Source organism: Myotis lucifugus, unplaced genomic scaffold, assembly GCF_000147115.1.
Source record: "Myotis lucifugus unplaced genomic scaffold, Myoluc2.0 scaffold_105, whole genome shotgun sequence".
Classification (NCBI taxonomy): Eukaryota; Metazoa; Chordata; class Mammalia; order Chiroptera; family Vespertilionidae; genus Myotis; species Myotis lucifugus.
In genome coordinates this window covers 3,223,339-3,240,999 of record NW_005871153.1, presented here as the reverse complement: position 1 = coordinate 3,240,999, position 17,661 = coordinate 3,223,339, and the positions used below count along the sequence as shown (strand labels likewise).

General features: G+C 39.3%; 1 protein-coding gene across 1 annotated transcript in view; it reads right to left on the bottom strand.

Annotated features, from left to right (window-relative positions):
• HACD2 (3-hydroxyacyl-CoA dehydratase 2) overlaps window positions 1-17,661 on the bottom strand; it is an 80,306-nt gene that overhangs the window by 47,241 nt on the left and 15,404 nt on the right. Inside the window, exon 3 of the mRNA XM_023757301.1 lies at window positions 15,896-15,914. Coding sequence (XP_023613069.1) covers window positions 15,896-15,914 — 19 coding nt within the window. The remainder of the gene's footprint in view (window positions 1-15,895; window positions 15,915-17,661) is intronic.

Below are 17,661 nucleotides of genomic sequence, written 5' to 3'. Positions count from 1 at the left end.
AGGGACATGACCAAAACTCATACCTGGGCAGTGGAGGGCTGAGGAGAGTCTGAGAACAGGAAATGCAGAGGGATAAATAGGGAAGGAAGTGTGTGTGTGTGGTGGGGGGGGGGGGGGGGGGCGGGGATGGAAAAAATGAGCCAAAATCAAGAGGTAGGAAAAATAGATGGGAGGAAGAAAAGGTAAGAAGGAAGAGAAAGACGGATATAGATTTCAGAGCAGGGCACGAGAGCAAAGAGACAGGATAAAAACATAGAGGCTGAGAAACAATGTTTCCTAAAGTGAGAGAGAGAGAGAAAAGCAGAGGGAACATGGTGAAAAGGCAAAGAAGTGGGAGTCAAGGTTTATGTGTCCAGTTTTCAGGTAACTAGTAGAAACTGGTAATGCTACAGAGAGTTCCAGAGAATAGGAGAAAGAGCATGTCTGGGGTAAAATGATGAGTGACGTTTTGTACATGTTGAATTTGTGGTGTTTGCAGAGTAACCAAGTGGAGATGTCCAACTGGGAAGCTGGGATGGAAACTCAGGAGTTAGAAGTGGCCCAGAAGGGAGTATGTGGGAATACTGAAGCTCCAGGAAAGGTATGGTGAAATCACAAAGGGAGATTGTATAAGGGAAGAAAATGAAGGCTAAAGGGAACACCAACATTTGAGGGACAAAGAAAGAGAGCCCACGAGAGAATCTAAGGACAGGTGCAGGTGGCCCAAGGTGTAGGAATAGAGCTGGGAGAGAGATTGGGTAGGTATAAGAATGAATAGTCCCACCTTGAGAGGCAGCAAGGGAAAGGATATCCTCAGGGAAAGCCAGGTTTCCATTAAGGTAAGAAAGCTGAGAAAATATTCTGAAAAAACAGACGTGAGTTTGTTTACATTGAAAAAAGGTTCCAAAAGCACTACTGCTTCTCCTTCTGGGTTCCTATACTTTGAACTTACTCTTTGGGCAAAATTTTTGTCACAATGTGCTTCCTGTCCATGTTCTCAATAGAGGACACAACTGGGCCTGCTGATATTTGTACTCTTAGTGCTTGCTTAGTCAGTGCAGGGCCTACCACCCAGTAGAAACTCAATAAATGTTTGGAGGTTCTCTGAAGGGCAACTGGGAAGTATGCATTAGTAAATGCCTTAAATTTTGATATTACCTTTGACTTACTTGTAAGAATGTATTCATAGCTCTACAAAGATTTAGCGATAGGTATAGTTATAACCTGCACATTTGAAAACTACCTACATATTCAATAAACTGAGCACTGGTTAAACTTCACAATATGTCTATACAACTGAATACTGAACACCCTCCAAAAATCTATTCAGATCAACACTAACAAATAAGGCCATGCAAAACCTACACCCTCAGCACAACTAAAAGACATAGATGGCTACAAACTCAAATCACCTATAAGTAGAAAAACAGACAGCAAATTCCAGCAGGGCTACCTCTGGAGCTCCCACTAAAAATCTTTGTGGAAAGTGAGAAGTTTGGAAAAAAGACATGTATGAAAGAAGAGAGGAACCGAGGCCTTATTTGAGCTAAAATCACCCCAGAAAGAGGCAGTCTACCCTAAGTACAGAAACACCTTGTCAATCAGAATCCTAACTATAGGGAATAGACTTCTGTCTGTGGGATTTGAATGGCAATCTCAAAAAGGCACTGCTTCTGGGGAAGAAATGGGTAAAAAAGAAAGGGAAGTGTGCCTTTTGGTGACTACATTTTGAAGAAAACAGCGACAGGAGGAAATTTTGACCTCTGTGAAACACACAGGAGCTAAAACAATGGACAATTTCTATCCCTACGGATCTTTTCAAACAAAAAGCCATCCAATGAAGAGATTATCCTTCGCCACATTTACAGATAAGTGTTCTCAAAATATAAATCCTATAAACCAACTCAAACTTCCAACTCTATCCACACAATAAATAGATGAAAGCAACTGACAACTATAAAAAAGTACTAACAGAAAAAAAATAAAAAAAGAGGATCAAAACATTTCAGTTAATCTTGCCCTGGCCAGTTTGGCCAGTTTGATTTACAGCATCAGCTCATGGACTGAAGGGTCATGGGTTCAATTTCCAGTCAAGGGCAGGTACCTCAGTTGCATGCTTGATCCCTGGCCTCGTCTGGGTGTATGCAGGAGGCAACAGATTGGTGTGTCTCTCTCAGATCAATGTTTCTCTTTCTTCCCCGCCCCCCGCCCCGCCTCATCCTTCCTCCCTTCCACTCTCTAAAAATCAATGGAAAAAATATCCTCATGTGAGGATTAAAAAAAATAAAATAAAGAACCAAATAGAAATTCTGGAGCTGGATAACACAATGACTGAACTCAAAAATTCCATAGAGAATTACAACATCAGACTCAAGCAGAAGAATCATCAAGCTCGAAGACAGGTCATCTGAAATTACATGGTCAGAGAAACAAAATGAAAAAGGAGTTAAAATAAATGAAGAAAGCATATGGAACACCATCAAGTTAACCAATACACACATCATGGAGATCCCAAAGGAACAGAGAAAGAAAAATAATGCCAGCTGGTGAGGTTTAGCAGTTGAGCATTGACCCAGGAACCAAGAGGTCACCAGTTAAATTCCCATTCAGGACACATGCCTGGGTTGATCCCCAGTTGGGGCGTGTAGGAGGCAGCCGACTGATAATCTCTCATCAATGTTTCTATCTCTCTACCCCTCTCCCTTCCTCTCTCTCTAAAAATCAATAAAAACATATTTTTAAATAATAATAATGACAGAAAACTTCCCTAATCAGGAGAAGGAATGAAAATCCTGATCCATGAACCCCAATGAGATTAAATTTAAAGAGATCTTCACTGAGATATATACTAATCAAACTCTCAAAAGTCAAAGACAATTCTGAAAACAGCAAGACAAAAGCAACTCAGCATGTACAAGGGAATCCCCATAAAACTAGCAGTAGCCGAAACCGGTTTGGCTCAGTGGATAGAGCGTCGGCCTGCGGACTGAAGGGTCCCGGGTTCGATTCCGGTCAAGGGCATGTACCTGGGTTGCGGGCACATCGCCAGTGGGAGATGTGCAGGAGGCAGCTGATCGATGTTTCTCTCTCATCGATGTTTCTAACTCTCTATCTCTCTCCCTTCCTCTCTGTAAAGAATCAATAAAATATATTTAAAAAAAAAAAACAAAAAAAACTAGCAGTAAATTTCTCAGCAGAATGCTTGAAGGCCAGGAGGTAGTAGGATGATATATTCAAAATGTTGAAAGAAAAACTGTCAAACAAGAATATTATACCAGGCAAAGCTGTCCTTAAGTGAAATAAAGATTTTCCTTGGTAAATAAAAACTATGGGATTCATTCCCACTAGACATGTCTTAAAGAAATGCTAAAGGGAATACTTCACATTGAAATGAAGGGACACCAATAACATGAAAACATAGAAGTATAAAACTCACTATAGAGGTAAGAATATAATCAAATTCAGAACACTGAAGTATTGTGATGGTGGTACATAAATCACTTTAAACTCTAGTATAAAAGTTAAAAGATAAAAGTATTAAAAATAACCGTAGCTACAAAAATTTTTAAATGATACAAAATATGTAAAACATATAAACTGTGACATCAATAAAGTAAAGAAGTCAAAGTATAGATCGCCCCAACTTTGACTTCGGGAAAGAAGTCAAAGTATAGAGTTTTTGTATGCAAAGTTAAGTGGTTATCAGCTTAAAAGAGACTGCTGTAAGTGTAAGATGCTTTATGTAAACCTCATAGTTACCACAAAGAAAAAAACGTTCAGGAGATACACAAAAGATACAAAAGAAATCAAAGATTTCTATAAAAAAAATCATCATATCACAAAGGAAGACAGCAAGAGAGGAAGAAAGGAACTACAAAACAGAAAGCAAAGAACAAAATGGCAATGGTAATAATCTCAATAATTACTTAAAACATAAATGGATTAAAATTTGCAATCAAAAGATATAGAGTTGGCTGAATTTAAGAAAAAAGGTCCAACTATATGCTGCCTACAAGAGACTCACTAAAAGTGAAAGACAGAAAAAAGATATTCCATGCAAATGGTAACCAAGAGGGAAAAAAGGTGGCTAAATTATATCAGAAAAAATAGGCTTTAGGTCAACAAGTGTCACAGAGAAAATCATTATATAATGATAAAAGGGTCTATTCATCAAGAAGATATAATCTATAATAATAAAAGTGTAATATGCTAATTAGACCAGACAGCGGAATGACCTTCCGGACAAAGCTGCGGCGGCGGGGCTGAGGCAGAGGTGGTTAGGGGTGATCAGGCAGGCAGGTGAGCAGTTAGGGGTGATCAGGCAGGCAGGCAGAGTGGTTAGGGGTGATCAGGCAGGCAGCTGAGTGGTTAGGGGCAATCAGGCAGGCAGGCAGAGGCAGTTAGGGGCAATCAGGCAGGCAGGCAGGCAGGCAGGCAGAGTGGTTAGGGGCGATCAGGCAGGCAGGCGTGTGGTTAGGGACAATCAGGAAGGCAAGCAAGCAGTTAGGAGCCAGCAGTCCTGGACTGTGAGAGGGATATCCGACTGCCAGTTTAGGCCCGATCCCCCAGGGGTCCCTGCAGGATTGGGCCTAAACTGCAGTCAGACATCCCCGAGGGGTCCCAGATTGTGAGAGGGTGCAGGCCGGGCTGAGGGATCCCCCCCTTCCCGTGCACTGGGCCTCTAGTTGTAAATATATATGCACCCAACATCAGAGCACCTACATATATAAAGCAAATATTAACAGAGCTGAAGGGAGAACTAGTCAATAATACAAATGTAGGGGACTTCAATATCCCACTTTCAACAATGCATAGATCATCCTGACAGATAATCAATAAAGAAACAGCAAACATTAGAGACCAAATGAATCTAACATACACATACAGAACATTCCATCCAACATCATAAGGATATACAGTCTTTTCAAGCACACACAAAACATTATCCTGAATAGATCACATGTTTGGCCATAAAACAAATGTTAAAAATGTAAGAAGAGTAAAATTACATCAAGTATTTTATCTGACCACAATGGCATGAAATTAGAAACCAGTAACTGGAGTAAACTTGGAAAATTAGAAATCAAAGTAGAAATTAACAAATATATTGAGACAAATGAAAATAGAAACAAACACAACATACCAAAACTTATGGGATGCAGCATAAACAGACCTCAGGGGAAGTTTATAGCAATAGCACTTATATAATGAAAGAAAACCTCAAATAAATACTTTATACTTCATGGAACTAGAAAGAGAGGGTCAAACTAAACCCCAAGTTAGCAGAAGAAAGGAAATAATAAAGAACAGAGCAGAAATAAATAAAATAGAGACTAAACAACTGAAAAGATCAATAAAACTAAGAGCCGATATTAAATGTCTATAATGAAAATCCCAAAGAATATACAAAAATACTCCTGGAACTAATAAACAAGTAAAACAAGGTTGCAAATACTAAGTCAATATATGAGTCAATTGCCTTCCTATATAGTAGCAATGAATAGCTGGAATTTGAAATTTTAAAAAAAATTATAACAATATTTAAAAAAGAAATACTTAGATATAACCCTAAGAAAACAGGATTTGTATGTGGAAAGCTGCAAAAACAGTGATGAAAAAAATCAAAGAGCTAAATATATGGAGAGCTATTCCATGTTTGTGAATTGAAAGACTCTATTGTGAAGATGTCAATTCTTCCCAATTTGACCCATAGATTCAACACAATCTCAATAAAAATCCCAGAAAACTATTTTGCAGATTTTAATGAACTGGTTCTAAAGTTTATACGGAAAGATAAAAACCTGCACAAAACTGAAGAAAAAAAAAAAAAAAACGAAGTTGGAGGACTTAATACTACCACATTTCAAGACACTATAAGCAAGACAGTGTGGTACTGGCAAAATAATAGACATATAGACCAACAGAATAAAACAGAGAGCCCAGAAATAGACCAACACAAATACAATCAACTGATAAATGACAAATGCACAGAGATAGGATAGTCTTTTCAATAAATGGTGCCAGAACAATTAGATGTCCACATGCAAAAAATAAAAATAAAAATGAACCCAGACATCCTGAACATCTTTCACAAAAATTAACAAAAATCAAAATGGATCATAGACATATCTGTAAAATGCTAAACTATAAAATTCTGGAAAAAAAATACAGGAGAAAATTTAATTTTTGTGACATTGGGTTTGGTAATAAATTTTTAGATACAACACCAAAAGTACAATGCATGAAAGATAATATCAATTAAGCTGGACTTTATTAAAATTAAAAACTTGTGTTTTGTGAAAAATACTATTAAGAGAATAAAAAGACAAGTCACAGACTGGGAAAAAATATTTGCTAAACACCTATCTCATAGAAGGTTTGTATCTAAAATATGGTAAGAATTATTAAATCTAAAGAAAATAACCCAATTAAAAAATGGGCAAAAGACCTGAACCAAAGGTCTGAAGCTACCTCACCAAAGAAGATACAGATGGCAAATAAGAACACAAAAATATGTGCAACATCATGTCATTCAAGAAATGAAAATTTAAAAAAAAAGGATACCACTACTACACATGTTAGAATAAATTCCAATATATCAATTGGGACAAAGAAGTGAAGCAAAAGGAACTCTCATGCATTGCTGATGGGAATGTGAAGTGGTACTGCCACTATGGAAGACAGTTTGGCAGTTTTTTACAAAGCTAAACATAATCTTACTATACAATCCAACAATTGTGCTAATAGGTATATACTCAACTGATTTAAAAATGCATTATTTTTTTTGTCCACACAAAACCAGCACACAAATACTTACAGCATCTTTATTCATAATCATCCCAAATTGGAAGCAACCAAGAGGTCCTGCACAATGGGTAAATGTAAACTGGTACATACATACAATGAAATGTTCCAAAATAAAAAGGAATAAGCTATCAAGCTTTCAAAGACATGGATGAATCCTAAATGCAAGGTGCTAACTGAAAGAACATACTGTGATAGGAGCTGTTATTAAAATTTAAAAAATCAGTGGAAACATATCCTATATAATAAAAGCGTAGTATGCAAATTGTCCCCTCGACCAGCTCTTCCTCTCTGTAAAAAATCAATAAAATATATTTAAAGAAAAAAAGTTAACTGAAAATTAAAAATTAATCTCATTTTAATTTTAAATATACCTTATACCCAATAATTAAGAAATATTTATAAGATAATCTCCTTTGGGACAATGTGGAAAGTTCCAGGTTTTCATTACTTTAAATATTAATCATTAAGAAATCAGACAGTGATAAGAAAACATCCATTTCTCTTTTCTCTGGTTAACTTCTCAGTTTTTGCTATTATTCGTTACTGCCTGTTTTTATTAGAATTCTTCCTTAAATTCTGTAATTTCCAAGAGAAAAAAAATCTTACTAATACAAGGGTGCCATCTAGTGATGATAGTGGGCAAATGTATGCTATAAAAAATGTGTCAAGTGCTCTATCTCCCATCCCAATTCTGCTTTGGCTTTTAAAATGCATTGCAAGGAAAAAATGTACTAAAACTACTGTACTCAAAACAAGTGTCCTAATACTCATTTAATCACTTAGCATATCCTGCTTTTATATTACTACTGAACTGACATTCGTCTCTGAAGTGACAGCATAGTTAACAGTTTCATGGAATTTCAGAACATCCAGCTGAAAGGAATGCTAGAGACCATCTACTACCTAGTCCAGGGGTGGGCAAACTTTTTGACTCGAGGGCCACAATGGGTTCTTAAACTGGACCGGAGGGCCGGAACAAAAGCATGGATGGAGTGTTTGTGTGAACTAATATAAATTCAAAGTAAACATCATTACATAAAAGGGTACGGTCTTTTTTTTTTTTTTAGTTTTATTCATTTCAAACGGGCCGGATCCGGCCCTCGGGCCGTAGTTTGCCCACGGCTGACCTAGTCCAACCCCCAAAGGATGGACAACTAAGGCCCAGAGGATGTCTGACTTGTCACACAACTAGTAGTATTTGCCTTAGCTTGGTTCCTGATGGATTGCACAGCAAGATATTATCTTGTTTATAAACATTTTAAATAGCTCAATAACAGGTTCCCATTCAAACCTGCAAGGAAGGCCCAGGGTAAAATTCCCTGGTCCAGGCTCCCTTCATGGCTTTCCCTTCTGAACTCTAAGTGGGCACAGAAACCCTCAGGTGTTATGTTTTGTCCAGTAATCATCAGTGGAAGAGCGGCTACAGCTTACTGAGTGCTTGCTAGGTGCCACGTGACATGCATGAGCTGAGTGTGTCTCCCACCTTCCCTGCTTAGGCACATTGGGCTTGTAATGAGCATGTCCTATTTCTCCCTTCCCTTCATCTCTGCACATTCACACAGAGCAGGAAACAATTAACAGAGCTGAGCATTCCATGCAAAGGAAATCATACATACAAAATTATGGTGTTATAAAAAGGCGAGCTGTATTCAGAGGATGGGGGCTGAAGCTTTGGGTATCAGGGGAAGATGCAGGTGCTAAAACTATCCTTCCTCTTCTCTCCCTGTCTAGAAGGGAGGAGGTACAATTTGATCAGGAAGCAACACAGTGAACAAGGAGCTAAGGCAGACGGAGACGGAGCCAGGCTGATCTGAAGGGTTTGACTGATTAGGGAGATTATGGTCACATGGTCTTGACACAGAGCTCTGGTGTCAGGATAGAAAACCAAAGTACTGATCAAATGACAAGGGTGGAATTGCAAGGAGGTGAAGGTTGACTTTGGCAACCTTGTACCCAGGTCTCTAACCACCCAGGCCTCTTCAGGAGTGAGCCTTAGAAGCCCCTCAACAGTGGAGACAGGCTGGCCTGCTGGGAAAGATTATGTCCACTTTTCCAGCTCAAAGGCATCTCCCTTCCTCCTGCCTTTACTGCCCCAGGCAGAAAGCAATGTTTGAATCTGAATCAGAAATGTTTTTTATTCACATTTGTGAGCGGGCTTGAGGAAGGGGGTCCTGAGTTGAGCATGCTAAGAACAGGAGAGAAGAGAGCCAGCAAGGTCAGCTTCCAGCAACAAAAAGGGAGTTAGCTCCCAGGACCAGGAACTCATACTTTGGGAATATGACTATCTTTATACTGTTTGTATTTTTGAGATTTATTCCCTTTTTGTTCTTTCTCACTATTTGGCAAAGTTCATTTTTTTAAATGTCAACTAAGCAAAGTGGACCAAAGAAAGCAGTTTTTGTTCAAAGAAAGCAGTTATATTTTTGTGCTCAGGTACCCGAGGGCTGGGCAAGGGGTGAAAGCAGGATCCCAGGGGGTAAATCCAGAGGCATTAATCTTCCCTCGGGAAGCCTCCCTTCCAAGCTCTCTTCTGCTAAAACATGGAGGGCTCCGTGTCTGGTTTTAGTAAGTGACAGCAGTTCCTTCACAGTAACACACTGCAAATGACTGACAAAAGCGGGGAAGGGGATGTTGCAGTTTACAGAGGATTTAGTTCAATCGAATTGGTGGGAGGGAAAACATTGCTGGTAGGAGATGGGTCTTCTGGGGCTTGTCTCCCAGCAGCTGCTCTCCTTCCTTCCTGGCACTATTTGCGAGCACCTGTGTGAAAACCAGCCTGACACATGCTGCCTACTAATATTAAGGTGACTGTGAATTTCTTAAAATGTACCTGCGAAAAATAATTAAATAAAAGGTGTCATCAGTTTGAGAGAGGAGTGCAAGCTGGCACAGATAGCAAATATTTAAAACCACAAATCCAGGCTATCCAAGTGAAAGGCCTTTGTCCTTGTCTGTTGATGAAATCAAAGTGCTAATACTCAACTTTAGACATGACTATGACTAAAGCTGGCTATGACTGAGCTCCTATTCAGATATCTGTTCTACAGTTTTCAATCAAAAGAGAACTTCCAGTTATTTATATTGACACTATAATTTCCAACAAGAAAGTTCAACACATGCACAATGTCACATCTTGCCAAGAATATCTTTAGCTCCAGTCCTCCTACCTCTAATTTCCATCCCAACAATGTTACCTGAAAACCACCTCTTATTCCACATGGTTCTTCCACAGTACAATAATCTTGAAGACAACATGAAAAAATAGATTATACTTCTTTCAATACAAACTGTTCCTCATGAATAAAGAAAGCACAACTCTTCTTTATATTCTTGTGAAAGACATGTCTCAAAGTGGGTTTCTAAAAAAAAAAAAATTCCCATTTCCAAAAAGAGAACTATTGCATAAAGCATTACAAATCTTAGGTTGAGGGATGCAACCATAGCATTTGAGAAATCTTGCCCTTGCATTATCAATGAAGAACTATCAACCTACTTTGATGAAGTTGAGGCATGGAAACCTATTCACAAGGGCAGAGGCTTCACTTCCTCACAAAAATTCCTCTCAGATGGAATTTTAGTTACTATTTCTAGAGGCTATTTTTGCCAAGTTGCATTGTCACAACCATGACCAAGAAGCACATGCAACTCATCCTAAGAATAAGTGGCCCTGAATTACATTGTAATGGTAATTTAAGAAGAATAAGAATTTGTAAAAATTACATTTATAGAAATATTAGACATTACGTTAGGGACAGAATAAAACTTTTAACATTCTATAACATGACACTGCTTTAGTTAGTTACACTACCATTCTATTGGGCAGTTTTTAACATCACCTTGTTTCAACATCACATTGTACTGCTTGTCATGCATTGTCCCATTTCATTTTTACAACATCCTATGAGATAAGTATTATTATCCCCCCTTTATTCATGAAGAAATGAAGGCACACAAAAGCCGGATTACTGCCTAGAAGTCACACAGCTAGTAAATAATCCGGGTCTGACTAAAGACCAGACTTTTCACTGAACAGCAACTAAAAGAAAAACATCTCCAGACTCTATAGCAAGTTTCCAAAAGACCAAGTTGTTACAGTGAAAACTTTCAGAAAGCCACAGGAAAATAAACCATTATTCCCAAAATAAACTTAAGTTGTATGAGTAAAATATAAAGCATTACCTTAGGCCAGCAATTTTCAACCAGTGAGCCACGGCAAGTACACTGGTGTGCTACAATAACTTTTAGAACATGCAATACCTATTTAGTCAGGGGCACTGACCTCTTTTCCCTTAGATTGTCAAATAAAAAAATGACAATAGCTGTTCAGTGTGAATGAATAAAAATTATACCTATATTTTTTGTCAGATAGGCGATACATACATATATATATATATATATATATATATATATATATATATCGCCACACAAACACACACACACACACACACACACATATTGTTGGTGTGCCACAGAATTTTTAGTAATTAGTTTATGTGTGCCTTGAGATGAAAAAGTTTGAAAATCACTGCCTTAGGCTAATGTTAGAAACAGTCTATTATTATTCTCATTAATGTTTTTAAATAAAAACATTTTGGAATAAGTTTTGGAAATTTTCACCAGAATTTGATAAGAGTATGATCAAATGTTCACTGAGTCCCCACTAATGAATAATAGTCGCCCTATATTATTATTATTAGGTGTCATGTTAGGTATTTGGATATAGAAATCCTTAAGAAAGTTCTCATTCTCAAAAAATTTAGTGGTGTTGGTAGATACAAGTACAGTGTCAAACCATAATACACTGTGGAAAATATAATAGTGAGGTGTAAGATGTTACAGAAAAAGTGAAGAATGATATCTAATCTAGCCAGTGGGTGGTAGGGGAGTTTATGGGGGTGGGGGTGGAAGAGTAGCAAACAGTTGCCAGATGCAGGGGGTGGGCTGTTCATTCTAGGTAGAGTGCAAAACCTGGGCACCGACTAGAAGCAGGAAGTAGTGCATGTAACGGGAGGACCCACAAGAAGGTTAGGGTTGCTGGAGCATGGAGCAGGAGGCAGGAAATGGTCACAGGCAAGGGTGGGGAGGGCGGAAGAAACAAATCTTGATGTTTAAACCAGTGAAGTATTTTAAGAAGGAAAGTGACATGCTCAGAATTATCCTTTAACTAAACCCCTCAAGGTTTGTCTGAAGCATGGACTTGGAGACACAGAGCTGTGGGTGTAACTCCTGGCTATAGAGCTCATTAGCTGTATGAACTTTAACAAGATATAAAACCTTCTAAGTCTCAGTCTTGTCAACTATAAAATGGGAAGTAAATGAGACACTGAATGTAAAGCACTGGAACATAGTAAGTGGTAGCTCTTATTATTATCTATACTAATAATAGCCTAGATGGCGTCACGCCCTCATGTTGTCACAAGATGGCTGTCACAAGATGGCTGCACGCACAGGGGAGGCGGGGCCCGGCGGCTGCTGTGCGGTGAAGCCTGGGGGTCCTGCGGCTCTGCACAGCATGGAAGAGGCTGGTCCCAGCAGAGGAGTTGGGTCGTGGCAGGGGAGGGCAGTTGTGGGCGATCAGGCTGGCAGGGGAGGGCAGTTGTGGGCGATCAGGCCGGCAAGCAGAAGCAGTTAGGGGTAATCAGACAGGCAGGCAGGCGAGCAGTTAGGAGCCAGCAGTCCCGGATTGTGAGACGGATGTCCAACTGCCGAGGGGTCCCAGATTGGAGAGGGTGCAGGCCGGGCTGAGGGCAAACCCCCCCACCCCACCCCGTGCATGAATTTTGTGCACCAGGCCTCTAGTTAATATTATAAGCCTAGAAGTTCAGAGGCCCATACAGGAGTTCAGAGGAGATATACTGAGATCCTGAGTAGGGATAAAATAAACAGGACAACCTGAGATTTGGGAGACAGAATCAACAAGACTTGATAACCAGGTTATAGAAGTGTGGGTACTTGAGAAAGAGGCACCACTAATGAGCACTAGATCTAGGAAGAGTGACTGAATGGCTGGTGACTGATGGTGCCCCTGACAATATGGGAGGCAGAACAAGTTTGGGAGTCTGATTTGCATTGAGAAGGAGGTATGCATTCAAGAATAGGTACCCAGATGAGTTTGGAGTCTGAGGTGCAGGTGTCAGGTGTGCTTAGAGTTAGAGAAGCAGATGTCATAAGTATCTCATACCATGAGAAAGGAAGTAATCACCTACAAAGGGTGTGTTCAGTCAGGAGAACAATGAGCTAGGTCAGACCCTGGGAACACCTACAATTTAGGGGCAAGGAGAGCAAGAAAGGCCCCAAAGAAAGAAAAGAACCACAGAGGACAAGAAAAGCCAGGAGGGCTCTTTATAATGAAAGCTAAGGGAGCAGGATCTCACAGAGGGAGTCATCAATGGGGCCCAATGTAGTTCAGAAGTCCAGAGAGTTCCATGTGTCCTTGGAATTTAGTAGAAACAGCTGCTGATTTTATTTTTTTTAAATATATTTTATTGATTTTTTTACAGAGAGGAAGGGAGAGGGATAGAGTTAGAAACATCGATGAGAGAGAAACATCGATCAGCTGCCTCCTGCACACTCCCTACTGGGGATGTGCCCGCAACCAAGGTACATGCCCTTGACCAGAATCGAACCTGGGACCCTTCAGTCCACAGGCAGATGCTCTATCCACTGAGCCAAACCAGTTAGGGTACGGTTGCTGATTTTAGACCAGAGGGCAATTTTAATACGACAATGAGGACAGAGCTTGACTATATGGTTGAAGTATAACTGGGAGTGAGGAAGTAGAAAGAGTCTACCATAAACTATGTAAAATTTCTGAAGAGGAATTGTATAGCTGTAAAGGAGTAATGTAGGGTTAGAAGTTAGGTCAAAAATTATTTTTATAATGGAACACTGAGCATTTTGTGAGCTGAGAAGGAAAAGGTAGATGACTGAAAGGTCCCAGGTTCGATTCCGGTCAAGGGCATGTACCTGGGTTGCGGGCACATCCCCAGTGGGAGATGTGCAGGAGGCAGCTGGTCGATGTTTCTCTCTCATCGATGTTTCTGGCTCTCTGTCTCTCTCCCTTCCTCTCTGTAAAAAATCAATAAAATATATTTAAATGTAGGGTTAGAAGTTAGGTCAAAAATTATTTTTATAATGGAACACTGAGCATTTTGTGAGCTGAGAAGGAAAAGGTAGATGACAAAGGGTGATGATACAGGAGATAGAATTGCTGACAGAACAAGGTCTTTGAGGAATAGGAAGGAATTTTTAAGCATCTACTGTGAACAAACCATCAGAGCAGAGTGTGACACGGATGCTGGTCTGTGGAATGCCTTCTGCAAAAGGACCACAGAGGGGCTGACTGCGAGTTTCCTGAACCTAAGCCTGTGCCTGCTTACTTCTGCCCAACATGGTGTCTGGCACCCACCTGCTGGGCATTCAATGATGTTCTTGGTATGCATGAATAAAAATTCTTGTCAGAAACATTTGCAGGAGGAGAAATTTGATAAAGAGATATGAGAATATATTCTAAGACAAAGGGAATGGGAACACTAATACAATGAACTATTAACTATAATAATAGTACACGTGCTGAGAAAACATACGCATCTAAGAGCTTTCTGGGCAGCTGAAGGCTGAGTTGGGGAGAATGGTGGCACAGGGTTCAGAATTTAGAGAAGGCCTGCAGTGGTTCCAGAACTCTTTCTGGCCAAATATATCTCCCAATCTTCAAGCTTATGCTTAAAATTCATTTAACCAATTTAAGGGACAATTTTTTTCATCTCAAAATTATAGATAAAGGATTAAAGAGGAAATGTGTGTGAGATTATATATTAGCTAAAGCCCATTCACCACAAAATCAAATCAGTCAGATAGATTCTGGCTCAGAAGGGTCTGGGTCCAAGCGAGGTTCCACCTTTTACTGGCTGTGTGTCCTGGGCCAGGTCCCCTAATCTTCTCTGGGACAGTGGACCCTGTGATAGAGGAGTCCCCAAGTCCTTTTCAAATCAATTGCTCAAAGGTTCTGAAACAGTGAATCTTAAACTTCTGCGATCACATACTCTTCTGAGAATCTAAATGAAAGCTATGAATTCTATCTACCCAGCCCCAAAATAAACACAGACACATGCATATAAAATTCTGCAGGTCACTTGAGAAATCCCTGACTGTAGCTTTTCCTCCTAGTGGAAAAATAGCCAAGGTGCAACTCTTTATAATGATGCTTTGTCTTCCTGAAAAGTACTGGGGCCAGGTATCCATGCAGGACCCATGGCGGACAGTTTGTTGTGTGTCCACCTGAACTGTATGTTTCCTCATCTCTGAAGTCCCCAGCGCCAAGTGTGGCACCCTGAATATATTAAGAACACTCTTAATTTGTGAATCATAATGGCTTGGATGCAGAGGTCTCGAGGTTTCAGACTTTCGGTGCTTCTGAATGAGCCCAACTGCAAATCTTCCCTTTGAGAATCAAGTCTGGAAACATAGCAACCACTATAGGCCTACTACACAGGGTCTGCCAACTTTCCAAAATTGACTTCCATTTAATTAATGGGGTTTAGCACCACAGACTATAAACTATGCCTCATTCCAGAGCAGAATTTGATGGCTCTTCCCTGCCCCCCAAAAGAAAACACATTCTATCTGCTTTTAGTAGAAATCCCTTACATTTATATAACCTTTTATATTTACTGGTTTCCAATCCCTCTCACATACATTAAATATTCATCTGGGAGGTAGGCAATATATGCAGTACTCCCATTTTAAAGGTAAGAAAAGAGAATATAACATTTAAGTGATCACAGAAAGGGCTTTCTATAGCACCAGGACCCCAAGTCACATTTTTGTAAATATGATACTTTTTCTTTGTGAGCCTTGTAACAAGAAGGTAGGAGAGGCCTCTTTAAAGTGACAGAGCAAAATAGCTATGACATTTAATAAAATGTACAGTGATAACATCTAAATAGTACTTATGATTTTAGAACCTGAAACCCATAGCAATTGAAGCAATTTTATACATAATAAAGTTTCAATTTTTTTCAATATTCAATAAGAATCAAACCAGCCTTTGATGACTTTTTAAAAAAGCAGAATCCACTGTATACAATAAGGGGGATAATTCTATACTTACCTATTGCACAATGTAAAATCTAGAGGAAAAAAAGGAGGGAAAAAGAAAATTAGCAGAGATCAAGAATATTATATAGCTTTATTTCATATAAACTAGCCTTTCAGTAAGAATACAGCAGTATCTGCCAGCAGTATTAAATTTGAAAAACAAACATTCCATTTTTCAACTTGGATAGGGGCTATTTAACAAAATGTAAATTCTTGTTCAGTTTTTGTTTGTTCATTTTTAGTTTATCTATGGAAGATTTCCAAAGAAGCAAATCTCACCCAGTAGTCAGATATCAAGGACTCTTCTATAATATGTAAAGTTATAAGAGCAGTAAGTATATATCTCTCATGTCTCACATTCTACAGAACAGAACTGTCACAGACTAGAGAACACAAGGTTAGAAAAGCCTTTGTTGGCACCTTTTACCTGGCAGACCCTTCAACATAGACATTCATTCTACAAAGCTCCACCCTTCATTCCTATCTTGTCTCATTTCATGACCTCATTACAGGGATGTTCCTGGTTTAATCTCTAACTCTACATCTCTTTGAGCTCCAGGCCCACATTCCAAACTGCCTTTGAAATCGCCATCCAGCTGTACCAGCAGCAGTTCAAACACGGCATGCCTCAATGGTAAGCACACCAACCTCCAATCTCTCAGGTGCAACTATTCTTTCCTTCCTCTCAACCCCAAGTCCAACTGGTTTCCAAGTCCTTCCAGTACTTCTGGCATCTGTCTTCCCTGTTATTTTTTAATTCCAGTGCCTGGGATGAGAATGCTATCTTTTCATCTCAATGGCCATCCAACGAGCCAATTAGGTTCTTCTAAATCCCCTTCTAATTACTCCTATATAGGGCATTGCTTTAACCCTGGTGGTGGTGGTAAAGAAATAATTTGAAGCCCTCTATAAGACTGATTTAATGACCAAAGCTTTTCTAAATGATAAGACTTCTCAGCTATTGTAGTGCATTGTAGAATTACATTTCTCTAGCAGTCTTTGTGTTGTTTGACCCTAACAATTACCCTGGTAAATAGGCAGGACAGATAGCTCTACATGCAGACCAGAAAACCAAGGCTGAGAGAGACTGCACAACTTGCCCAAGGTTGTATGTAAGTGATGTCTAGAATCAAGAACCTAGGTTTTATATCTACTCTATTGGTTTTTCTCTCATAGTATTTCCTTGTACATTATTAATTTTATTATCTACAGAGGCCGCAATTTGACAAGACTTAACTTATCTAAAACATGCTTGATAAGATAGCTCAAAAACTATTACAGTAGTCCCCCCTTATCCATGGTTTCAATTACCCATAATCAACTGCAGTCTGAAAGTATTAGAAGGAAAAATCCAGAAGTAATTAATAAGTTTTAAATTGTGCACTGTTCAGAGCAGTGTGATGAAATCTCTCTATCCCACTCTGTTCTGCACAGGACGTGAATCATACCTTTGTCCGGCATTTTCACACTGTATATGCTACCTATCCATTACTTAGTAGTGATCTGGGCTATCAGATTAACTATTGTGATATCAAAGTGCTTGTGTTCAAATAACCCTTATTTTACTTAATAATGGCTCCAAAGCACAAGAGTAGTGATGCCGGTAATTCAAATATGTCAAAGAGAAGCCATAAAAAGCTTCCTTTACATGAAAAGGTAGGTATGTATAGGAAAAAACACAGTATATATAGGGTTTGGTACTATCTTCAGTTTCAGGCACCTACTGGGGATCATCCCCTGCAGACAAGGGGAGACTACGATATTTCACTAAGTTGTTTT